The sequence below is a fragment of the Chlorocebus sabaeus genome, chromosome 18, assembly GCF_047675955.1.
Source record: "Chlorocebus sabaeus isolate Y175 chromosome 18, mChlSab1.0.hap1, whole genome shotgun sequence".
NCBI lineage: Eukaryota > Metazoa > Chordata > Mammalia > Primates > Cercopithecidae > Chlorocebus > Chlorocebus sabaeus.
In genome coordinates, this window is record NC_132921.1 from 5,905,793 (window position 1) to 5,931,176 (window position 25,384).

Genomic DNA, 25,384 nt, shown 5'->3' on the forward strand with positions numbered 1-25,384 from the left:
TGGGAAGACCTGGGTTCTGTTTTCTGGGTCCTGCCTGCTGTCCCCTGCCCTGAGCTGACACCATCAACCAGACCTCACTTAATAAGCATGTTGTGCACGCCGCGAGCAACTCAGATGGAGCGATTCTTTTAGAGGTGTCATGTTTACTTTTTATTTAGGAGTACAAACTGAGACAAAATCATCCTTCCAGTTAGGTGAGGTTTTGAGGGATCATACTAAAGAGAAGACAGGAAAACGCCAGTAATGGTGAAGGTCTTGAGAAAAGGACAGGACCCACAGATAGCGAGAGATCAGAGGAGGCCCTGACTTCTCTCCTCATTTCCTTTCCAAATATCCCAAATGTGCAATGCATCACCTGAGACAGAAGGCAGAGGCATCAAACTCTCTGTTTATCCCAATTCAATGACAACCAGAATTTTTTTTTTTTGAGATGGGGTCTTGTTCTGTCGCCCAGGCTGGAGTGCAGTGGGGCAGTCACGGCTCATTGCAGCCTCCAACTCTCAGTCTCAAGCAACCCTCCTACGTCAGTGTCCTGAGTAGCTGGGACTACAGGCGTGCACCACCACACCTGGCTCATTTTTTAAAAAACTTCTTGTAGACAGGGTCTCGCTACATTGCCCAGACTTGAGTGCAGTGGTGCAATCATAGCTCACTGCAAGCTCAAACTCTTGGTCTCGAGTGATCCTCCTGCCTCGGCCTTCTGAGTGTCTGGGACTACAGGCATACACCATCATGTCTGGTTCATTTCTTAAACTTTTTGTAGAGACAGAGTCTTGTTTTGTTGCCTAGGCTGGTCTCAGACTCCTGGCCTCAAGTGATCCTCCTGCCTTGGCCTCCTAAAGTGCTGGGATTGTAAGTGTGAACTGTGGTACCCAGTCAACAACCAGAACTTTCTGCAGACCTTGTGCTTTTGGACCTTGGGTATTTTCTGCAGGTCAAGCCATCCTGACCACTCCGAGAACTTACCCAGGGTGACTCAGCTGTCACTCTAGGTCACTCATAAGCCCATCGGGTAGCTCTACCCATGGACAGCTGGATACACTTGTGTCTGTTCTCTGAAGTCGTAGATGACCTGACAAGAGGGAAAGGAAAGAGGGAACCTCCACTTCCCTGGGCATGTCGGAAAAGGGTGAGGTGAGGGCAGGATTCCTTCTCGTCGGAGGTGACACGCAGGAGGCCGGGCCTAGTCCTTCAGCTGGGAGACCTCATAGAGGTACGCGGCCAGCATCTTGGTTCCCTCTATGTAGTTATGCCTAGTAAAGAGGAACACATCGTCGTGTCAGCTGGTGGTGTGAGCCGACACCCAGGCGCGAGGCGACTCCTCTTGAGCCCAGACAGTCTGCCTTCTTCCTGGGGAGCATCCCCCAGCTCAGCCTGGGGGCCCCGAGCACTGCTTGCCTTCAGAATTCAGCACCCCGGTTCTCAAGTGCAGCTTCAGTCTGACTGCCCAGCCCAGAGACCAATCCTCATCCCCTAGTGCCTGGTTAGTGAATCTCAAGCTTGGATCATAGGCTCCTCCCATTATCCACTTGTTTCTGAAGACCAGGCCTCCCCTCCGGTCCTCTCGGCCAGGTCTCTGTCTCCCCCTCCCTCCTTCCTGCAGGGTCTCTGCCTCTGTCTTAGCCCCTGATCCTCTGCCTTGGTTACCACAGGATACATTCTTGCCTTCTGCCCTCCTCAGCTATGTTAGGGGCCAGAGGCCTCTCCCGGAACTGCCCGAGACCCCTGCCTGCTGGGCCCCTCCTGCTCCCAAGGCTGGCTCAGAGGCTGCACCCGCTCTGTTGTGGGAAGAATCCCCATCATGTCCGCCCAAGTCAGGGATGTGAAGAGCAGCAACACATGCAGTTAGCAATGATACTGCAGTTCCTCAAAAAGGACACAGAAAAATGAACAGGACAAAAAGGAAATGGAGAGGGGGTAGATGAAGTGCACAGATCAACACTGCATGAACCTTGTTTTTAGCACCCGCTCCTGCAAGGCCTCGTCCTGCCTCCCATCTGAAGTTCCCGCTTCACACAAATACAGAAAGGCAGGTCACGGGCCATCGCCCCCACCTGCTTCTCTTGGCAGCTGCACACGGTGGGAAGGGGAAGGGATGAGAGGGACGCTGTGCAGGAGACGCCAACCTGGGCCGCACCCTGGACTCTCACCTGTTGAGCTTTTCATTCTGGGAGTGGGCTCCGTCATCTGCCGACCCCATAGGCAGCAGCATGATGTTCTTGCCCGTGGCCTCCTGAAAGGTCAAGGTCACGGGAATACTGCCGCCTTCCCTGGTCAAGTCTGCCTCAACACCAAAAACTGGGGGAAATGGAATAAAATAAACGGTGAGCTTTGGGGCCCCAAGGTTGGGGATCTGTCTCAGACCACTATTCAGTCGCACTCAGTCAGACCCCGTGCGAGGCCCTGGGGACAGCAAACCCATGCTCGAGGTCTGCCAGGGGCCCAGGCTCCTCCCACACACCGGTGTCCTCATGCTGACTTAACTACATGCCCAACCATACAGCAGTGCCCCGACATAGCTACGCGCCCACGCGGTATGAGAGTCCCATCAGACATGCGAAGGGCCCTGCCCAGCATCATCCACAAGGAGTGTCCAACCTGTCTTCATGGCTCTTCTTCCAGCCACGTAATGAGGGTGACTGCAGTCGGTGACCCAGGGCTTCCCACCGTGGCCCATGTACACCTTGAACTCGTTGGGGCTGTGCAGTTCAGCAAACTTCTTAGTTAGGTAGCTTGTGACCTAAACCACAAATAGAAGACAGACATACAATGCTTTATAAGCTTGGCATTCGATCCAATGCTAGTGACCTACGGGTCTGCTATCATGGGTCTACAGCGAGACTACAATTGGCCTCTGACAGGTCTGCAACGGGTCTATGCTGAGTCTACGATGAGTCTCATTTTCTGTCGCTTAATACTGAGCTATGTAACGAGAGTAAGGAAAGAGGGGACTTCTTTTTTTTTTTTTTTTGAGATGGAGTCTCGCTCTGTTGCCCAAGCTGGAGTGCAGTGGCACGGTCTGGGCTCACTGCAAGCTCCGCCTCCCGGGTTCACGCCATTCTCCTGCCTCAGCCTCCCGAGTAGCTGGGACTACAGGCGCCCGCCACCTCGCCCGGCTAATTTTTTGTATTTTTAGTAGAGACAGGGTTTTACCATGGTCTCAATCTCCTGACCTCATGATCCGCCTGCCTCGGCCTCCCAAAGTGCTGGGATTACAAGCGTGAGCCACCGCGCCCGGCCAGAAAGAGGGGACTTCCTATCAAAAAATAAAACCCAGTTATTTCAAAGTAAAAGACAAAGTTTTAGTATCAAGCAATTCACTCTTTCCAAAGATCTTCCAAATGATGAAACTATTTAAATTACGTATAAAAACAATCTTCCCTGACCTGCTTTATATTCTGGACAGAATGTTCGTGTGCCCCCAGAATTCATATATTTAAGCCCTAAACTCCATTGTGACTACATTTGGGAACTTAACAGAAGTAACTAAGGTGTGAGACAAAGTCACAAATGTGAGAAACTGCGTGTGCGCCGATCCGCTTGCCGGCCTATTTCACAGGCTCACCCTGCCACTACCTGCAGCTCTCGGGAAAGATGCTTTGAAGACAAAACGGGGGAGCACGCACCGCCCTGCCTCTTGCCCGAGTCGCTGCATTCCTTAGGAGATAAATGACCCTGTCCTTACCTTTTCCCACACGTGAGATAGCGTCTGACCGCATTAGTGGTTGTGCCTCTGTGACCTACGGCCACACGCGCTCTTACACTGAGGCTCAGTGTGGCTTGGCTGGAATGTAACATCTGAGCAGGTGCGATGTGATTCTGCACGCACCGAAGCTCCCCCGCCTGCAGATGAGCTGCGGGCTGAGCCGCTGTCTCGGAGCAGCCTGGCCAGACCTCATGAAGGCTGCTCCCGGGCCCCAGGCCGCAGTCCGCAGTCCTCAGTGAGACGCCTGAATAAAACTAACTTGAATTATTAAAAGCCTGGCTTTTTTTCTTTAATAGGTTTTTTTTTTTTTTTCTTTTTCTAAACCTTATTTAGACAAAGGTTAAATGAGGCCAGAAGGGTGGGACGCAGCCTGAGTAAGAAGATACAGAGAGCCTGCCCTCCACCATGTGAGGACAAGCGAGGAACCCTCGTCAGATGCCACAGCTGCCGGCACCTTGGTCCTGGACTCACCCACCTCCGACACAGTGGGAAATCCGTTTCTGCCACGTAAGCCACCCGGTCTGTGGTCTTTATTGTGGCAGCCTGAGCAGACCGAAAGCACTTCATAAAATAAATGACTACAGGCTACATTGCATCCAGACCCAGGATAGAGCCAGGCGCTGGCCCAGGGACTCCTCCTAGTGACAAGACCTCAGTGTTGAGCACGAAGGGCGAGCCCCAGGCTCCCGTTCCCAGTGGAAAGACTCCGACTCTATTTCCCCATGAATCCCAGCTGAGCAGGGCAGTCAGAAGCTGGGCTGACCTCCAGCCACCAGAGTCCCCTCCACACAGTACCATGGTAAGGGGTGGCTCCGGGACTCTGACCAGAACACACCTGGCCCAACGTTGGTGTTTGTCCTGGAGCCTTGAGGTAAGGTCAAAGGCCAGATTTTAGTAACAAAGGCCAGATCAGTAACAAAGGTCACTTACATGTGATGCATTATCTTAGATTAGCTTCTGAATCACGACTGCCGTTATGATTACTGATTTTGCCAGAGCCAGGAAGAGGGCGCATGCGTGGCCTGGGTGTCTGCCTAGTAAGAGCCTTTGTTACCCAAGTCTCTGCCCGGACACAGCAGCTCTTGGCCCCCGCCCTGTGTCCCAGCCCCACATGCCTGCTCGCTGACGACTTCAGGAGTCATGTTCGGCACGAGCCTGATGGAGAACTTGCCAACCACCTTCCTGGGAATCACGGTCTTGGCCCCCGACCCAGAGAAGGCGCCTTCGATGCCGTGGAGGGAGAGAGACGGGTACCGCCATCGGTGCATGAGGATGTCTTTCTGCAGAAAAATCAGAGGCTCAGGGACACCTCAGGCACTCGGTGCCAGCCCTGTCTGCTCACTGAGGAGCTGGGAATGTTGTCTGGGAAATCAGCGGTGTGAGACAGGCCCTGGCCCAGGACCCCGACAACCACAGGCAGGCGGTCCAGGTGCAGGCACCCTGCCCCGGTGCACTCTGCAGCTGCGGCGAGTGACTCAGCACAAAGCAGGCCCCTGACAGGCTGCACACCCTCAGGTGAGGCATTTTACTGCTTCTCGCTGCAGTGTGGGTGGCTCAGGTCCACCCGGCAGAACTAGGAGAGCCACGCTGGCCACTGAGCACCTGTAGAACTGGGGGTGTCGAGGTCCCACAGACATTGGAGCTCTTGATGAGCCAGAGGCACCAAGAGGAAGAGGGGATGCAGCCCGGGCTGTGTGCAGGCCTCTCCCCGGAGGAGGAAGGGGGGATGTAGCCCAGGCTGTGTGCAGGCCTCTCCCAGGCCCACAGGACATAGGCGTGCAGCCCATTCCTACTGAGAGAGGACAGCCAGGCTGACCAGCAAATCTGGTACAGGCCCGTGAATACCGATGATGCCATCTCCTCAGACCAGCAGAGACTTCCTCTCCTGTTTCCCAAGTGTGTCATCAACACCGTGACCTTCCTGCCTGCCCCCGCCCCCCACATCCCTGCAGCAGAAGGTGGGTCAAGAGAGTAGGTGTGCCCCTAAAGGGGATTCCAGAAAGTTCCTCAGTGACTTAGCCACTGAATATGTAGATTTCTGTTTGTGAACCAAACAGCTCAATGTTATCTGGGAGGTACAGACGAGGCCCTAAAACACCATACACAGAAGCAAATACGAGCCTGAGGCACAGGGCAGGAGAAACAGACCCACCTTCTCCCAGGCCCGCTCCTCCCCGCACCCAACCCCTGGGTCCATGACATCACTGTCCAGGCATTGCCAGTGGGAACCTTCTGTTCCTATTCCAGAGGCTCCTCCCTGATGCCAGCCAAGGCTCCCGCGCCTGCAACAGCCTCACGGGTCTCCCAGCTCCACCGACTCAGCTCCGACACCCCAACCCATGATCCTTCCCAACGCAAGAACCGATGAACTCAAAGCCTGGCAGGGCTCACCGCCTCCTAGGAAGACCCAGAGTTCCACGGCCGTGCCCAGGCCATCAGGCCAGCATGTCAGTCTTGGTCCCAGGCCTCACTCCACTGCCCGTCTGTCCCCAAGCAGCCAATATGTCCATGCTCCTGCTCACCGGGCACGCCAGCCTTGCCCTGCACCTCTGCTGGCCGACAGGACCCTCTGATGAGCCTCAGCCGCTCCTAGCACCATGACTCTCCCCTCGTGCAGGCGCACAGCCTTTGGGACTGCCCAGTGTGGGCCTTAGCACATCTTTCCAGAGCTCTTGCCCGTCTGTCTCTGGGAGACAAAACTCAAGAGCCCAGCTGGGCCTTATTTCCCTTGTGTCCCAGGGGCTGAGTTGCTTGATTCAACTGATGCTGGCTGAATCAATGGCACAGAACTTACATCTATACTGCATAAGCCCACAGCCTGCAGAACTTCCATCCATACCACACAACCCACAGCCTGCAGAACTTACATCTATACCTCATAAACCTATAGCCTGAAGAACTTCCATCCATACCACATAAACCTATAGCCTGGAGAACTTCCATCTATACCACATAAACCTATAGCCTGGAGAACTTACATCCATACCACATAAACCTATAGCCTGAAGAACTTCCATCTATACCACATAAACCTATAGCCTGGAGAACTTCCATCCATACCGCATAAACCTATAGCCTGAAGAACTTCCATCTATACCACATAAACCTATAGCCTGGAGAACTTCCATCCATACCGCATAAACCTATAGCCTGGAGAACTTACATCCGTACCGCATAAACCTATAGCCTGGAGAACTTCCATCTATACCGCATAAACCTATAGCCTGGAGAACTTCCATCCATACCACATAAACCTATAGCCTGAAGAACTTCCATCTATACCACATAAACCTATAGCCTGGAGAACTTCCATCCATACCGCATAAACCTATAGCCTGAAGAACTTCCATCTATACCACATAAACCTATAGCCTGGAGAACTTCCATCCATACCGCATAAACCTATAGCCTGGAGAACTTACATCCGTACCGCATAAACCTATAGCCTGGAGAACTTCCATCTATACCACATAAACCTATAGCCTGCAGGACTTCCATCTATACCACATAAACCTATAGCCTGCAGAACTTCCATCCATACCACATAAACCTATAGCCTGAAGAACTTCCATCTATACCACATAACCCACAGCCTGCAGAACTTACTTCCATACCGCATAAACCTATAGCCTGAAGAACTTCCATCTATACCGCATAAACCTACAGCCTAGAGAAAAGTCATGACCCACTTTTCCCCTAACAGTGAGGTAAACATTCGGCAGTTTCCACCTAGCACTCGGCTCTGGTGTGGCTTACATGATCCCTGGGTCCAGTGGTAAGGAGGTTACTCTATAAACACAAACATGGCAGAGCCGCTGCCAGCAGGAGCCAGCCCATGTCCCCTCTGCATGCTTCTCCAGGTCTGATGGAATTAAAAGTAGATTTTGATACTAAAAAATTCCATCAACCAGCAACCTGGTCACAGCCTGCTTTCTGAGTCTCTCCACTGTTTGCTGACTCATGTGCACTGGACACTCCAGCTCCTTCCCTCGGAGACCCCCTGGAGCCAGGGAAGGTGACAGGGCCTGGGGGACACCTGTGTCACAGCGTGGCCCAGGCAGGTGGCAGGGTCGAGGCCTGAATCAGCACCTTGTTGTTGTGCAGGAGGATCTGCGCCCCCACGTCCTTGGCAAACTCCTCTATGTCAAAGTCGATGTCGTCGTACAGCTTGTGCTCCTCTTCCGTGACGGCGGCCACGGCCTCGTTAATGCCGGGGATCAGGATGTTCCCCCTCTTGTCCACCAAAGAGCCTGAGGGAAGCGGGAGAGGGTTACAGCACTCAGGGGAGGCCGTGCCAAGGCGAGCTGCTCTTTCCTGCACTGACCCCAGGGAGCCGGGCTCAGGAGAGATGCGGCTCAGGCCCCACAGCCACGCGGCTGAGGGAGGGGCCAAGAGTAGCCACAACGGTCCACAGAATGATGCTCGTGGACGCGTCCCAGGCACGTGTCGCCTGTCAGGCACCGTCCAGGGCCTCAGGCTCAGCCAGTGATGGAATCAGCCGAACAGCCAGTGATGTAATCAGCCGAACAGCCAGTGATGGAATCAGCCGAACAGCCAATGAGGGAGCAGCCTAGGCATTCCCATGTCTCAGGTAAGGAGACTGAGGAACACGTGGGGAAAGGAAATGGTCCTTGGTCATGGACCATGACACAAATCAGCAGACTGGCTTCACACAGCCCCACTCTAACCACCACCGCACTGCCCCACGTGCCTTTTGAACACGCACTCCACAAGAAACATGCTGCTCCTGAGCTGAGGGTAAACTGTGGGCATCACAGAGTGGGTGCCACGCGGGCAGCTGGCATTGGCGGGGAGGAATGGAGAGCTTGTGGATGCTGCGGGAAGTGAGGGCTGTGCTTGGCCTCAGAGCAGGAGGACGCCAGGGACAGCATGACGAGACGCCTGCTCTCAAAGAGCTGATCAGGCGGGGGGACCTGGACGGGGCCAGTTATCACATAAGACGGGCCCAAACACACGCCCTGCAAGAGACGTCAAATGACCACGTCCAAAGGAAGGACAGCACCATCTGCCACGAGGGGCTTGGCCAGACAGGACCTGGGGGCGACTGAGTTGGGTGCTGGAGGAAGGGTAAGGTTTCACCAGGTGGCGACAGGCACAGGAGGGCTTCAGGGGCAAAAATAAAACAAGGGGCCCTCTCAGAGGCACAAGTGAGTGGAAGGAGGGAGCGGCACAGTTGGAACCGAGACGGAAGTTGGTTCACGTGGAATGCTGAAATGCACCCAGTGCTGAAATGCACCCAGTGCTGATGACAGACAGCCCGGAAGTCATGTGCGTCCACTTTCCCCCTAACTGCGGACGGAACGCCCATCCCACACTTACCCATCAGCAAAATGAGATCAGTCATGGCCTCGTGCACCGAGCCCCCGTACACCCCGGAATGGAGGTCTTTGTTGCTGCACTCCACCTGCACGGGAACAAAGGCTACTCTATCTGGCTGCCTAGTGGCAGCTTATTTTTATCATGTGACAGTGAATTCAACAAAGAGCATTTACAAGGCCTGACAATTTTCCAAATCAAAATTTGCTCCCTCAGGGAGCAAAGCAAAGCATTTCCCAAATTAAAAACTTAGGCAGGAACAAAAAAAATACCAGCTTATCTGTGGCATATGCCAACCACAGATAAGACGGTAACACTAGCCACAGGTACAAGCATTCCACAGGGCAATCTGCATCCCACTCAAAGCCTTCGCTAGAAGTTTCACAAAGACCCTGCACCTCTGCTGAGAGGCGGCCCAACGTGAATGAGACCCAGCACGGGCCTGGAGCCCGAGACCTGGGATCGGACCTCGCCCTTGCACTGAGTAGCCGCACACCCAGCGTAGGGGCAGCTGCCTGCAAAGTGCCCGGCCTCCTGGCCTGCAAGTGGGAAGAGGCGCAGTGTCCCTCCCAGCACCGGGGGTGACAAGGGGCCACTTTTAGAACCAGAACAGTGCCTTGCTCAGAGTGAGGGCTCAGGGCAGCAACTGCAGTGATTTCTAGCACTGTTCAGGTTACAAACAACGTCTGCAAACAGGATCTAATTTAATCACCACAGTCATCCTGTGGGGTATTGGGAGATGACCACCAGCCAGTAAGTGGCAGAATCCAGCCAGGCCTGGCCCTTCCCACACTCGGTGCTGCCTTGGTTTCTCTTTTTTGTCTTTTTTTTTTTTTTGACATGGTGTCTCGCTCTGTACCTCAGGCTGGAGTGCAATGGCGCAATCTCCACTCACTGCAACCTACGCTTTCCGGATTCAAGCGATTCTCCTCCCTCAGCCTCCTAAGTAGCTGGGATTACAGGCACCCACCACCACACCCGGCTAACTTTTTGTATTTTTAGTAGAGATGGGGTTTCACCATGTTGGCCAGGCTGGTTTCGAACTCCTGACCTCAAGTGATCCGCCTGGCTCGGCCTCCCAAAGTGCTGGGATTATAGGCGTGAGCCACTGCACCTGGCCTCGGTTTCTCCTTATGCCGTGCAGTCAGTCACTTAGTCACAGGATAAGGAGCCTAAGTGCTATTTCAACCTTCAAAAGGAAGTATTTCTAAAATGCTTTGTGTGTGTGTGCCTCTCCTGAAATGAACTAGCATTTAATCTCCTCTCAGCTGCTCCAAGGCGACATTACAAATCACATTGTCCTAGCTTGACGCTGCTGTGTGTTAGCTTCTGATCACTGAAGTGTTGCTGTGCACCCTGCTGTATGACCGTGGTTTATGGAAGCTGGGAATTGGGGCACTAAGTGAGCCCTGTGCTTCTCCTTCCTGCGCACCTGACTTCTGGGTCCTTGCCTACTTTGGGCTTGGAAGAACCAGGAGACTCAGGGGTTAGAGAAAAGTGAAGCCGTACAGCTTGGCACTGTACCTCAATGAAAAAGTAGCAAATGCCCCTGAGGCCATAGGTGATGCAGGGTTTCTTCTTTCCCAGCCAGTAATTGTCAGAAATGCAGACATAGTCCACATCCTTAAAGAATGTATCTTTCTGGGCGAAAATCAGCTCGTCTAGGCCCTCAGAGCCTGACTCCTCCATGCCTTCAAGGCAGAATCGGACGTTGACAGGAATCTCCTGTGAGAAGGGAACAGCACGAATGGATATTCAGCTTTGCGAACCTTCCTTCTAGAAACCACACTCAGGATTACATATTTCACATCTCCGGCATTCTCCAGACTGACCACATGGGCCTCTGTGCGCACCTGTCGTCATCCCCTCCCCAGGCACTGCCAGGCCACTGTGGCTCCGGGCCACTTGGACCTGTCCAGTCTCGCAAGGTGGGGCTCTCTGGAGCCACCCCACAGGACCGAGGGGAGCTTCCAGGAAAGCCCGTGCCGCTCCCTCTGCAATAAGGGCCACGACACGAAGAACAGCACACGAGTCCTGATCATACCAGCGGAGCCACCGACACAAGGAGGGGTGGGTCCTCCTGTGCGACCTTCGCTGCTCCCAGGCAGAGAAGCGCTGCTCTCCCTGAGGAGGCCGATGGGAACGTGCGCACCTTGCCGTGTATCTGGATCATTGTGGCTTCACAGGTGCTCTCCCGACTCTGACCCCAAAACCCAAAGGTGAAAAATGAGGTTGTGCACGAAGCTGGTGATTTGCCAAAGGCCAGGCAGGCTAAAGAACGGCAGGTCCTAAATGAGGACTCAAAGCTACTGAGTCCTAGTTCAAGACCGCCCAGGCTGCCCCCAGACAGCCCTGTTCATGGATGCACTTCCTCCCCTGCCGCCTCTTCCTCTTCTGCCCTCCTCGTGAAATCTTCCACAGGACCTCTGCCCGTGCACAGCCACCTGTCACCCTGGGTTGCCCCAGTGCCCGAGGTGCCAGCACTGCAGCTGAGGCTGAGGGCTCCACGGGGCCAGAGGCTGGAGAGGATTCCTAGTTCCCGCCCAGCATGCGGGCTTGGCCGCACCAGGCCAGGTGGTTCTGGGTGTCACTTCCCCACCATGTAAAGTAATCCCCTGGACCAGCAGGGCTGAGACCCTTTTCAGACCTAACATTCCATGCTTTGACAAAAATGCTTATCTTATTCTTATTTCCTCATGATACAAGAGAAAAGCAAGATGCAAAGATGTCTATACAGCATGATCACAACTAGGCAAAAAGCAACAGAAAATCTTGGTAAATTTCAAAATATTAATTGTCTTTGGATTCTAGGCAAGTATTTTTCTTTCCTTGTCTGTTTTTTAGCAAACTTTGAACAATGAGCCGGTATTTCACAGGTAGGAGAACGCTTTTTTTCTTTTTTGAGACAGAGTCTCGCTCTGTCACCCAGGCTGGAGTGCAGTGGCACGATCTTGGCTCACTGCAACCTCTGCCTCCCTGGTTCAAGCGATTTTCTTGCCTCAGCCTCCAGGGAGCTGGGATTACAGGTGCCCACCACCATGCCCGGCTAATTTTGTATTTTGAGTAGAGACGGGATGTCACCATGTTGGCCAGGCTGGTCTTGAACTCCTGACCTCAAGTGATCCACCCACCTCGGCCTCCCAAAGTAATTCCTCCCAAAGGAATACAGGTGTGAGCCACCGCACCCAGCCAGAGAATACATTTTAAAAATCAGAATTCAGTTTTAGGAGGACGTAAACCACACAGGGAGAGGGAGGGGCCTGTGTGATGTCACAAGGCCTGCACCACATTCTGGCAAGGGAGAGCGAGGGGCCTGTGTGATGTCACAAAGCCTGCACCACATTCCAGCAAGGGACCACACGCACAGACTGAAGTCAGACGCGGAAAAGTCACATTTCATGCGGTGGCAAAAACCATGCTGAGTTGCCAATGTTGTGACCTTAAAGCAGCTGTAAAACAATTAAACTCTGAATGTTTCCGAAAAGCCGGAAACATCATTTGTGCTGATGAGGGCTGGGGGACACTTGTCTTCTCTTTTCCTGTGAGCTTTACAAGCCACTGTGTGAACAGAGAGCCTAATTTTGTATGGCTCAGATGGAACCCAGGACTCAGGCAGAAGTCAGCGTGGGGGGCATACCTGGTCTGTTTTCTGATACGCTTCCAGGGCGTTTAGCCAGCCGGCCACGGGGCCCTTATCATCAGTTGAACCTCTCCCATACAGCTTGCCTAGAACAGCAATCCACAAAATCATGAAGTGATGATTACAATGACCCCAGAAGCAGCGTGTCTCAGGTGCACATCTGATAACCCCTTAGCCAAGCAAGGCTTCCCCTTCCGAGATCAGGAGCCCCCAGTCTCCACCCAACACCATTGTTAAATTTGTCAGATAATTCGCCATCACCAAAGAGATAAGCCATGTGTGCTCCCAAGTCCCCCCCTTCCCTCTCCCACCGTGGTCACGGTGGTCAGCTGGGGGCACGACTTCCCACTGGGTCAGGGTGGAGACCTCCAATCTGACTCCAGGAAGTCGCAGCCAGCTGCTTAGTTCATTAAAACCCATTTACCAAAAGCAGCGGGGAGCAATGGGGACAGGAGGCCCAGTCACTTAGTGGGGAGCAATGGGGACAGGAGGCCCAGTCACTTAGCTGGGAGCAATGTGGACAGGAGGCCCAGTCACTTAGCGGGGAGCAATGGGGACAGGAAGCCCAGTCACTGAGGAACCTCAAGGCACCGTTGTCAAAGAAGAACCATAATGTCACCCCCACCCAATTGTAACACCTAATTTGATTAAAAAACAGAGAACTAACATGTTTATCAGTTAACGCCTGCTTCTTTCTTCCTGTAGTTATCACTCTGAAAACTACACTCTGAAAAGACAAGACACTGCTTCTAATCAGCGTCATCAGTCACAGTGGCCCCTCACCACACCTGCTTCTGGGGAAGCTGACAACGTGAGCGAGAACTTGAAGACGAGGCCCCACCCCTCCTCCATCCTCTGCCACGCCGTCCCAGCCTCATGGAACCAGACAGAGGAGGGAGCCGTCCTCAAGGCGCGGCCTTCTCATGGGCCTGGGTCTGCCCAACTGGTCTTCTGACCTCCTGGGGCTCAGCCTGCTTCCCAGGTCCCTCTGTCTCAGCATGACCCAGCCCACAGCAGTATGAGGCTGAAAGTCATCACCACCTGGGGAATTTCCTTTGACCAATGAAACCCAACTTTTCACAAAAACTGAAACTCAAATATAAGCTTTTCTAAAAAAAGTCCTCTTCCCTACGACAAACACTGAACAACTGCAGTGGCTGGCACGGTGCTGGCTCAGAGCTGCAGACAAATGTGACCTGCCCCCACCCTCCAAGGCTCCCCGACAAGGAGAGGGAGGCCGGGCGGCTGGCAGTGAAGCTTTACCACAGTACAGGTGCTCTTCCAGGTTCCTTGACAGTCAGGAGCCTACTGAGGCTGGGACAGGGAGGGCTAAGAGGATAGTCGAAGGCAGGCCTCACAGAGCACCAGGCAGTGGTGACGGGGCTGACGCCCGCACAGGTGGCCAGGGGCAGTTTTGAGCAGCACACGCTCCTGGGGGCTGCAAGTGGTCCCGTGTGGCTGGGCACAGGTGGGAGAAGGGGCCAGCAGAAGGCAGGCGAGGGGAGGGACCCTCTGTGCCATCCTGAGTCCCCCAGGAGGAGTCAAGAAGAGAAGTGGCATGTTGAGGTCGCTCTGGGAGCAGCCCAGAAAGGGAGTGGCACCGTGAAGGCCCAGAAGTGGAGAGCAGGCCCCAGCCGTGGAGTGGGTGAGGAAGACAGGGAGCTTTCAATGTGGGAAGGGCAGTGGTCCCGAAGGACAGTCTGGTAGGGATGGGGACCCAGCTCCCAGTGCAGGTGGCAGAGAGATGGTGCCATTCATGGAGACTGTAACACGGCAGACAAGGAGCAAAGACAAGGACTTCTGTTCAGAGAGAGCGAGTTCCAGGAGTGAGGGCATAGTCAAGCAGACATGTGGGTCTGATGCTCAAGGGGCACCCAAGTGCACAGAGAGGGTTAATCCTACAATCCACCGCAAGTTAGTAATTCCACCATGACAAGGACAATGACATGGAATGTTGCTTTAAGTAAAGTCATTTTCAATTTTGCACAGTAATGAACACAACTGACACTGGGCCAGGAAAGATTTGAACACAGATGCAATGAAGGGCTTCGAAGAGAAGAGCCTAGAATTTAGCCCAGAGGGGCCTAGCACCAGGGTGGGAGGATTCCTCATCTGGTCAAAGACTCCCATGCAGGCACATGTGGAAATTCAGAAATGAAAGCAGAAGGCCTTTACACCAGAAGAAGCAGGAAGAAAAGAGGCCGGTCTGCGGGGTCCCTCACAGCACGGGCCTCAAAAGGCCTGCAGGTGCCCGGCACACGGAAGCACTCAGTGAATAACAGGGACATCGCCACCCCTACCGAGGCAGCCGGGGTGAAGGAGGCCACTAACATATACTGTAGAAGCAGCTGTCGGTAAGGGCAGGGGAGGGGGACAAGGGGACAGGCTTTTCAGGACGGCTCTGCCTTGATTCCAAATGTGCATTCTGAGAAAAAGTGTCAGCAGTAGAGGAAGCCTGGCAGACCCCAGCCATGGGGTGCTCGTTTGCACACGAAAAGGTAGGCCTTCTGGAAGTTCAGCGACAGAGGCACATGTGAGAAACCTCCATTTCTAGCTTATATTAAAAACAGTCTGTGCCTGGCGTGGTGGCTCACGCCTGTAAATCCCAGCACTCTGGGAGGCTGAGGTGAGGGGATCACTTGAGGTCAGGAGTTCGAGACCAGCCTGGCCAGCATGGTGAAACCCCGTCTCTACTAAAAATTAAAAAATTAGCCGGGTGTGGTGGTGGGCACCTGTAATCCCAGCTACTGGGGAGGCTGAGGCAGGAGAATCGCTTGAACCCCGGGGAGGCGGAGCTTGCAGTGAATTGAGATCTCGCCATTGCACTCCAGCCTGAGCTACAGAGTGAGACTCTGTCTCAAAAAAAACATTTAAAAAAGTAATAAAATAAATAAAATAAAATAAAAACAGTCTGTACTGGAAACAGAAAAACGGACTAGCAGTAACTTTCCGAAAGCCAGTGCTTTTCCTCTGGGCACGCGTGGGCTCACCGTCTCGCTCCACCAGGGTGAAGGGCTCACTGTCCCAGCCGTCCTCCAGGGCTGCAGGCTGCACGTCCAGGTGCCCGTAAATGCACACAGTCTTCTTCTGTGGGTCGGAGCCCAGCTTGCCGAGCAGAATAGGAGGGAGCGGGATCTCCGAGCCATCAGGGAGCTGAGCATGGAGAGGAAAGGAACCAAGAACAGCCTTTGTTTAAGAAATGTAGTACTTAAGGTGGAGATTATTAAAAGACTTTGCGCTTCCTTATCTGTCCTTATCAATCAACCTCTGTTGTACAGTTTAAAGCACGCTATTCAATGCAGGCACTAATTCAGATTTACTTCCTGACTTTCTTGTACTCCAGAGCACATGCACAGAATCATGTTTGCCAACTGCAGGCAGTTCGGTAAATTTTTTTTTTTTTTTTTTTGAGACAGAATCTTGCTCTGTCACCCAGGTTGGAGTGCAGTGGCGTGATCCCAGCTCACCGCAACATCTGCCTCTCAGGCTCAAGCGATTCTTAGGGTCACAGCTGCCCAAGTAGCTGGGATTACAGGTGCCGGCCACCAGGCCTGGCTAATTTTTTGTATTTTAGTAGAGACAGGGTTTCACTATGTTGCCCCCACGGTGGTCTCGAATTCCTGAGCTCAGCCAAACCACCCATCTCGGCTTCCCAAAGTGCTAGAATTACAAGCATGAGCCACTGCACCCGGCTGGATTTGGTAAATTCTTAAAGGCTGATGTTTCTTTGACTTTTACATAACAAAACACGCAGGCTGAGTTCGGGATGCAACTTAGTTTATTATTTTCTGAAATGATGGTTAAAATCAACTATAATCTAAAATCAGAAGAGATATTTTTGAAATTCTGTGCATAGATTACAATTACGCATGGAAAAGGCCATAAACCAAGATATAAAGAAAAAAAAGAACAAAAAACTATATCTAAATTCACGTTTAGCCATTCTAAAACGTTAGTGGTAGCTGGTACGCCTTCTGAGCTTTGTCCCAAAGGCACTACCAGTGTTCCACAATCCCATAGGAATGGAGGATGGGCAGGCATCCCAGCCCGCCCCTGCATCTAAATGGAGGCAAAGCAATCTTAGGTCTTTTCCAATTTTCACATCAGGTCAGTGGTCTCCATCTTTTACTTTAGACCTACTAAGGCTGAGCAAAACTCCTGTGGCCACGCAGCTCCTCTACCAGTGCCTATATTCCAGCAGGAAAACACCCCACGCTCATCACAGAGGGCCACAAGCAAGTGGCAGGGGATGGTTTTAGCTGTAGGAGGAAGAGACTGTTCATACTAAAACATGACATCCATATGTATCAGTCTAGTTACCAGAAAATACTGTTCATGAAAATAGGTATTAACAGACACAACACACAAACTAAAGTGATACTGAAGTTAAACTAACAGTTTGCAATTAAGCGGTAAAATGAGCCGTCACGGAAATGACAACTGGATCAGGACAGTGCTGGTGATGGGCTGAGAAAAGTGTCCCCTCCAAACTGCAGGGCACCCCCTCTAAGTGTGCAAGCTCTTTAGGGAACTGGGCAGGTGGCTGGGATTCTTGTGGGATCCAGGATTTGTGTTCCCAGTAATTTAAGTAACTCCTGTAACCTGATGGCTGCCAGCGTGCAGCACGTAGCCTGAAGCCCGTCATTTGTCCCAGCGGCACCGTGGCTGTGAAATTTGTCCCAGCGGCACTGTGGCTGCGTGTGCGGCATGTGGCCTGACACCCCTCATTTGTCCCAGCGGCACTGTGGCTACGTGTGTGGCGTGTGGCCTGACGCCCCTCATTTGTCCCAGCAGCACTGTGGCTGGGAAATTTGTCCCAGCGGCACTGTGGCTGCGTGTGCAGTGTATGGTCTGATGCCCATCATTTGTCCCAGTGGCACTGTGGCTGTGTCTGTGCTTCAGTTCTCACCAGGACAGCCTGTAGCCACCAAGGACAAAGAACTGTTGCTGAAATCTCCCTGCTCTGATCCCAGGGGACCCATGGCCTTGGCAGTCCCAGCTGGCCCTCAGCTTGCCTGAGCAGAAAAATGATTTTCAAAAGACCACAGATTTTCTCTAAATAAATTCCTGCTCAGTAGGGCTCCTCTGAAATACTTAAGCATTTTCTGAGAAACTGCTTGGGCCCATAGGTAACATTGTTCTGAAATGCCAAACATCACCTTTCCTTCATCAGCCTGAAAATACTCCGACTTCTGCACTGACACAGGAGAACACCCACCTCCACCTTCACCCCTGCATCAAGTCATCATCACTCTGAAAAACAGAACATCACTGCCACCTGGACATGCAGGAAGAGAAGAGAAGATGTGTGGTCACCCCACAGCCACAAGCATCTCTGCAGAAGATTTCCACCGGTGATGAAATCTTTCAATTCCTTGATAAAACTCAGTGTTATGTAATTCAAAATAGTATAACAGTAATTTAGCTTTTTATGAAAGGCCCTTTCTTAAGAATTGTACAGCAATGTCAGTGATCAATGAAGTAAATATAACTATTGTAATGAAACAACTCCTAAAAATGATTTACCTCACCTAGATTTTTCAATATATTAGGAAAAAAGAAAGGAAAGGGAGCAAGGTGAGTCTGACCCTCAAAAGAAACAACATGAAGAAACTTGGTTTATTCTCCCAAAGACGGGGGGAAATTGGTGGGAAGTTATAATATACCTTCAGTCAATTCTTAAATTTGTTTTCAGAAGAAAACCTCATATGAACAGCCCTGCCTGGGGAATCGGGAGGCCTGGGCGTGCACCTGCTCTGCATGAGCCTCCTGTGGGCTCCCATGGACACAGCTGCCTGGCCTCCACTCTCTCCCTCTGATGAAACAAACATGCTGAACTGAACGACCACACCCAAGCTTCTAGGGCTGAGATTTCAGCTTGACACCCAATCATCAGGCCAAAGAACCCAGATAAGCCTAAGCTTGTAATTAGATCAAAGAATATAAAAGAATATTACCAACATTGAAAATATATGGCATGAAACATGCAATTAACATAAGGCTGAAATCATTTGAAACAAACTAGTGAAATAATATACAGTAAGAGGCCAGGCATGGTGGCGTGACAATCTGGGATGCCAAGGCAGGTAAATCACTTGAGACTAGAAGTTTGAGACCAGCCTGGAAACCCCCGTCCCAATAAAAAAAAAATATATATATATATATAAACACACACATACACACACCTAGTAAGTCCTCACTCAACTTCATGGATAGGCTTTTAGAAACTGTGACTTTAAGTGAACAAAACTACCTTATTCAAGGACCCGTTGTTGTATGCTGCCTTGCTTAAAGCTGCAGTTTCTAAGAACCTGTGGATGACGTGAGTACTTACTGTACCACAAAGTGAGACTGTTCATTTAGGAAGAGAACAAACCATTCTCACCTGTCAGAATCCTGCAACGAAAAGCAACCGACCCCCACACAAAATACCTCTTATGAAAAAGCGGCTCACACCTGGCATCCCAGCATTTTGGGAGGCCGAGGCAGGCGGATCACCTGAGGTCAGGAGTTTGAGACCAGCCTGGCCAAAGTGGCAAAACCCCGTCTCTATAAAAAAATATAAAAATTAGCTGGGTGTGGTGGCGCACGCCTGTAATCCCAGCTACTCAGGAGGCTGAAGCAGGAGAATCGCTTGAACCTGGGAGGCGGAGGTTGCAGTGAGCCGAGATCACACCACTGCACTCCAGCCTGGGCGACAAAGGGAGACTCTGTCTCAAAAAAAAAAAAAGGCTCAGGGATGCAGCACTGTGTGTGGGGGGGAGCTGGGAGTTGGGAGGAGTCTTTATAATTTTTTTTTTTTTTTTTGAGACGGAGTCTTTGCTCTGTCACCCAGGCTGGAGTGCGGTGGCGCGATCTCGGCTCACTGCAAGCTCCGCCTCCCGGGTTCCCGCCATTCTCCTGCCTCAGCCTCCCGAGTAGCTGGGACTACAGGCGCCGCCACCTCGCCCGGCTAATTTTTTGTATTTTTAGTAGAGACGGGGTTTCACCGTGTTAGCCAGGATGGTCTCGATCTCCTGACCTTGTGATCTGCCCGTCTCGGCCTCCCAAAGTGCTGGGATTACAGGCTTGAGCCACCGCGACCGGCCTGAGTCTTTATAATTTTTAAATGGACATGAATAAAGTGTAACTTCCTAGTTTGAAAGCTACGGATCACTGGGACGGGACTCTCAGCCATTCTCTAAGAAGGACTATTACATTAAGTTAGTCTTGAGTAACTGTCAGCAGTTCTCCTTCCTGGAGAAAAATGCTGAGTGCCACAAGACCTTTGCCCCAGTACAACCGAAGCAGTCACGTACAGGACTTACCATCCAAATCGGGCCCTTCCTTTTTTGTTTTAAAGATGTCTGGAGTATTTGAAGCGAAAGACCTTTTAAGAACTTGTGGAGTCTTGTCAACCCCTCAGGCAGAATCTGTTCGTGGTCTTGCAATGCAAAGAATGCTGCCTCCTACCTTTTGTTTTCCGATATCCACCAGTTCCACAGAGCCGCCCAACTGCTTAACATCTGCGGCAGCAACCTCCATCATCCTCCTGATTTCGCCTCTCTTCTCGGGCCACGCGGACACACTCTGGATAGCTACCCATTTTGCGAGTTTCTGTTTGTGGACAACAAGCAACAAAGGATTCTGAAAAGGTGTCCTTGAGGGAGAAAAGGTTTCCACAATGTTGCCATGTTCTAGGCACACGTGGTTGCCTGACTCTCCGTGGCTGCTGCATTTGAATAGGCTGACTGGAAATAGGACAGACCCGTCACATGTGCTTTGGGTTTAAGATTTTAAAAACTGTTTGTTCTAACCCTGTACCAAGAACTAGAGTACAAAAGAAAAATGTCAGATGGTTTATTTTTAACGATTAAGGAGGAAGTAAATGTAAAATGTACCAGGTTCCACAAATAAGTTTCTATCTGAATCTAACTAAATTACAACTGAAAGATACAGAAAATACCCAATGTTGCCACAGTCCAAATTAGCTTATTTATCATCTTGACAATGGCCAAATTTTCTAAAGTATAATTTTCAGAATGAGAATTCTAAAGATTTCATCTGTAATGTGTCTACGAAGAATACGTTTACAGCATAATGCTCTAAGTTAACATCAAGAAACAGATTTATATATAACATTATTGAATTACTTAGAATATACTTAATGCAATCTATTTAATCTGTAATTATCACAAGAAATTGTTGACGGAGATGAAACAAAAATTTCAATTAGATTTGCTATTCTTAGAAACATATATTAACACTTTATCAAAAACCAAAAGTGTAACCTATACTGTAGGAAGAAGCTAATGGAACAGATCTCTAGGCAGATCTTCTAACCCTGGATTTAAATGGCATAATTCATATTAGCTCTTGACAGTTTCTCTGGGCCCCATGGGATTAAATCAGATTTTAATGAATAGGGATTTTAGTGAATATCAGATTTTAATGAATATTCCCTTACCTTAATGTAGCGATCCTGATTTTCATCAATGTACTTAAACAGGGTCGTGAGGGCCGCCATCTTTCAACCAAAGCCCAAACCGCAGATCTTGAAGGTTCTTGAAAGGAAGAGCAACTGGTCAGTCCTGTCTCTAGTAGGCACTGACCCGCAACCTGCCCAGAAAGCACTTGTTCAGAATTGTAAAGTGTTGCCCCACCCTCCCAGCCAGCACTGCAACACCCTCAGCCAGAAACGCTCCAGGAAGTGACTGCGGCTTCAGAGACAAAAGCTCTGGGAACCAGTTAGAGGCTGGGGCTAATCTTCCCTCCTTTACTTGGAAGGAAAGTTACACAAAATTCCATGTCAGATGACAGGTAACAGAGGGAGGGCCTGAGTTGAAGAAAATACGGTGAAAACTAAAAGTAGGCACTTTTCGTTTTACCGGTACTTTAATAAAAATTTTTACACTCTTAAAGCCCAAAAGTAAGTTCCACTTTCTGTTATCCCAGAGGATATAGTCACTTCAGGGATCTCAGCAAGAATGTCACATCCTGTGTCCACCACCACAAACCCACAACACAGACGACAGAGCCCAAGGAAAACCAAATTCAGTTTAAGAAAGTTGATGATCTTAGTCCAGAAACAGCCAAAGGGTAACAGCTAAACCTCCACAAGCACCTGACCAGGAGACCACACAGGCTCCAGGACACCTGCTCTCACCCCCCTTCCATGTGTGACGCCCAGCAACTTCCGCCCCACTTACAGATACAGGTGAAAACACGTCATCGGAATCTTTTTAGAAGTTGGAATGAATATAAAAATGATTCTGGTATTGGGACTTTTATAATTGGCTTTCTGCAGCAGAAAGCACCAGGCTGTACTGAGCAAATTCAAGACTGCGGGGCCATGAAGTGCCTTGGAATCACAGCTGCGGAGTGACAGGACCCTACTACAGCCCCGTGTCCACATGCCAGACAAATGCCTGTGCATTGACGTGCTTCAGGTAAAGAGCATTGTTTTCTTGGTATAGGATTTCAAAGTGATTTCTCGGCAGAGAGGTCACTTTATCCACCGTGACACCAAGTGTGGCAACTGTTCACAAGTGACTGTTGCTGTGCAGGGTGAAATCGCAGGGCACTGCAAGTTGCAAATGTGATTTCTAGATGGGTGGGAGATCCACCCGCTGCCTTCTCAAGTGCTCTCTTCCTCCTCTTCAAACACCAGCCACAGAGCACGGAAGAGCTACATACCTCCCAGCCAGCTCAGATCTCTCCGCTGAGGCACTCATTTGGAGGAGCCTCAAGTAAGACGGAGCCCATGAGCACGCCGGAGAGGCGTTTATCAGTGTTAATACACCAAATTGTCGTCCACCTGTTGCCAAAAATGTACGCAGGGAAGCTACCTGTTCACATTAAAAGAAATCCTATTTAGCAGGACAATATGCTACATGTGGTGATTTTCATGAGTTCCTGGTTATTAAATGCCACAAATCCCAAGCTCACTGTGGTACATTCTCATTAATATTATGCTCTTGTAGTCAAATTAACCAATGGCATTATAGCTAATGTCACTCAAAAATGTATTCACGTGCCACATAACATATCCATCAACAACAGTGGTGGTCCCAAAAGATTATAATGGAGCTTAAAAATTCATTTTCTGTCTAGGTATGTTTAGATACACAAATACCTACCACTGTGTTACAACTGCTTACAGTATCCAGTAAAGGAACAGGTATGGGTTTGCAGCCTAGGAACAATAGGCTACACCACATAGCCTAGGTATGTAGAAGGCTGTACCGTCCAAGTTTGTGTGAGTGCAGCTCAGGATGTGCATACAACAACGAATCGCCTAACAATGCACTTTCTCGGAATGTATCCCCATCCTTAAGCAACACATGACTGTAATTATCTAAGTTACAACTTTCACTAAAAGTGAGGAAACAAAGATCAGATTGTTCCACCATCAGAGATGGGCTGAAAAGCAACTCCTGCTAATCACTCATCCAGTCAAACCAGGTTAGGCCAGGTTCCAGTTTTTCCTCCCACTCACACTTCTGGGTTACCCGTTTCACCTCCCCCCATTACAAAGCCATTAAATGGAACCATTTTTGTATGCTCTGGAGAACACCACTAATTAAGGTAAAAGCAATATGCTGGATCGAGCAAAAGCAAGCATTATCCTTTTAAATGACACCTCACTCCCCTCTAAAAATCTAACGTTCATAAGGAGTAACTTTATTTATCGAGACAGGGTGTCATTCTGTTACCCAGGCTGGAGTGCATTGGTGTAATCTTGGCTCATTGCAATCTCCGTCTCCCAGGCTCAAATGATCCTCCTGCCTCAGCTTCCCAAGTAGCTGGGACTACAGGCGCGCACCATCACACACAGCTAATTTTTGTACTTTTTGTAGAGACGGGGTTTCCTCATGTTACTCAGGCTGGTCTCGAACTCCTGGGCTCAAGCGATCTGTCCGCCTCGGTCTCCCAAAGTGCCGAGGTTACAGACATGAGCCACCGTGCCTGGCAAGGGAGTAACATGATTTGAATGTTGAGACTGGTGGAGGGAAGGAGAAATTGCTGTGGCACCTGGAACCATCAGCAATACACACAAATGAGTCTTCTAGTTCTGAGAATCTCAGTCCCTGTTCCTTGATAATTGAAGGCATATATAACACAAATAATTGAATCACATCTTCATGTCTGTATAAGAATCAATAAAAAAATCTCCAGTCTGCCCAAGCTAGAACTTGATCCCTAAACACAATGTGAATTCTCTTTCTCCACTCCTGCCTGCAAACGTTAGGGACAAGGAAGGCATCGGTAGCAGGCCCCGGGTTCTCCGCCTCTTTATGCAGTCTACACTTGGATGATCTACGGAATCTGACCTTGGCAGGCGGTGGGGAGGGGTAGTTTTGTGGCCCTGTCTGTGAGGACGAAGGTCTCAAGGACATTGGTCCAGGCGGACCAAATATTGTCTCTATTTCACAGATGAGGAAACTGAAGCCAACTGAATGAGACACCTGCCCCAGATCATCAAGCTGGCATGGGAATTTTGTCTCCCCTCAGATGCTTCCTCCTATAGCCTTAAACGCAGCCTAAATGCTGGTGGGAGCTAGGGACCCTATCCAGGGCCCTTTGAACCTGGGGCGCGTCTGTCCCGCCACACCCCCCACCCCAGGTCTCTGGGAAAGGGACCCCTTGGAGGAAGGCTGGAGTTCTCAGCAGGCCCCTGGGGAGGGGAGTGGACTGACCAGCGCCCGGCTCCCCGCAACCCCATCTGCAACCAGGGTCGTTCCACTCGACTCCACCAGGGAGGGCCACGCAGGCTCAGGCCAAGTGCGCCGCCCAGCTTGTCCCTGCGGACCGGGGACGCGCTCGGCGCTGCTGGGACATGAGTGGCCCGGGTGAGCGGGGCTCCGGGCCTCCGGAGGTGCGAGAGGCCCCGGGGCCATGGCTGTCACGGGCCTCCGCCCCCGACCGCGCGCTAGGGAACAGCCCGGACACCATTGTTTCCGCGTGGCTGCGGCCGGGCGCCCCACGCTTCCCCACGAATGAGGCGTGACTCTCGCCGCTGCCCGGGGTTCTCCCCGCCCACCCCGTTCCCCGCTCAGGGCGCCCACTCGGGAAGGAACGTCCATCAGGAAGACCCTCCAGGGAAGGGAGGCCCACTAGGCAAGGCCCTCTTACCAGCAGAAAGCGCGGCGCCGGTTCCGCACCACGTGCCCCGGCCACGACCCCCGGCGCGGGCCCGCCCCGCTGTCGCCCAGGCCACCAACCCCGCCTTGTCCGGAGGGCAGACATCGCCACGCCCCTCCACGCCCCCGCCACGCCCCCGCCACGCCCACCAATCCGGCCAGAGGCAGAGGGGTGGTGTCACCCACTCCCCGCCCCATTTCCGTCCTGCGCCCGGTGCGGAAGGCTGAGGTCATCTCTCCCAGCTCCATTTCCGCCTCGCCAACCAATCCCGGCCTGGTCTACAGGGCTTACGTCACTCCGCCCCTCCCCGACGGTGGACGGGGATGTGGGCGTGGCGAGGGCTGGAGATTTCGTGGGTTGGGATTCAGGGGAGGCAGGACTCGCAGGAGCGCGTGTCCGAGCTGTGGGCTTGTGCTGTGCTTCTCGGTCGCTCCCGGGTGGGCGGGAGGGCCTGGTGCTTCAACGGTGGGGTCCGAGAAGTCGCCTGCAGTGCTGCAATGGAGTCCAAAACTGGGGGGCCCTGACTCCACCCTCTAACCTCCTAGGGTCTGGAGGCCCCAGGACACTCCCGTTCCCTC

At 51.6% G+C, this 25,384-nt stretch overlaps 1 protein-coding gene across 3 annotated transcripts; it reads right to left on the reverse strand.

Annotated features, from left to right (window-relative positions):
• Nucleotides 1-126: 126 nt before the first annotated feature.
• CNDP2 (carnosine dipeptidase 2) lies at nt 127-24,907 on the reverse strand. 3 transcript variants are annotated; one of them, XM_008013769.3, is made up of 12 exons: nt 24,798-24,907; nt 21,130-21,226; nt 20,136-20,279; nt 15,674-15,836; nt 12,681-12,769; nt 10,568-10,768; nt 9,047-9,131; nt 7,796-7,956; nt 4,822-4,986; nt 2,599-2,740; nt 2,151-2,298; nt 127-1,253 (listed from the first exon to the last, which is right to left on the reverse strand). In XM_008013769.3, the coding sequence occupies exons 2-12, from the start codon at nt 21,187-21,189 to the stop codon at nt 1,184-1,186; spliced, it is 1,428 nt and encodes a 475-aa protein (XP_008011960.3). In that variant the 5' UTR covers nt 21,190-21,226; nt 24,798-24,907; the 3' UTR covers nt 127-1,183. The 3 variants fall into 3 exon arrangements, with proteins under 3 accessions (XP_008011960.3, XP_008011962.3, XP_072862338.1); XM_008013771.3 differs by having other exon boundaries at nt 21,130-21,281; nt 24,798-24,891; XM_073006237.1 differs by lacking the exon at nt 24,798-24,907 and adding an exon at nt 23,378-23,470.
• Between the last annotated feature and the right edge of the window lie 477 nt (nt 24,908-25,384).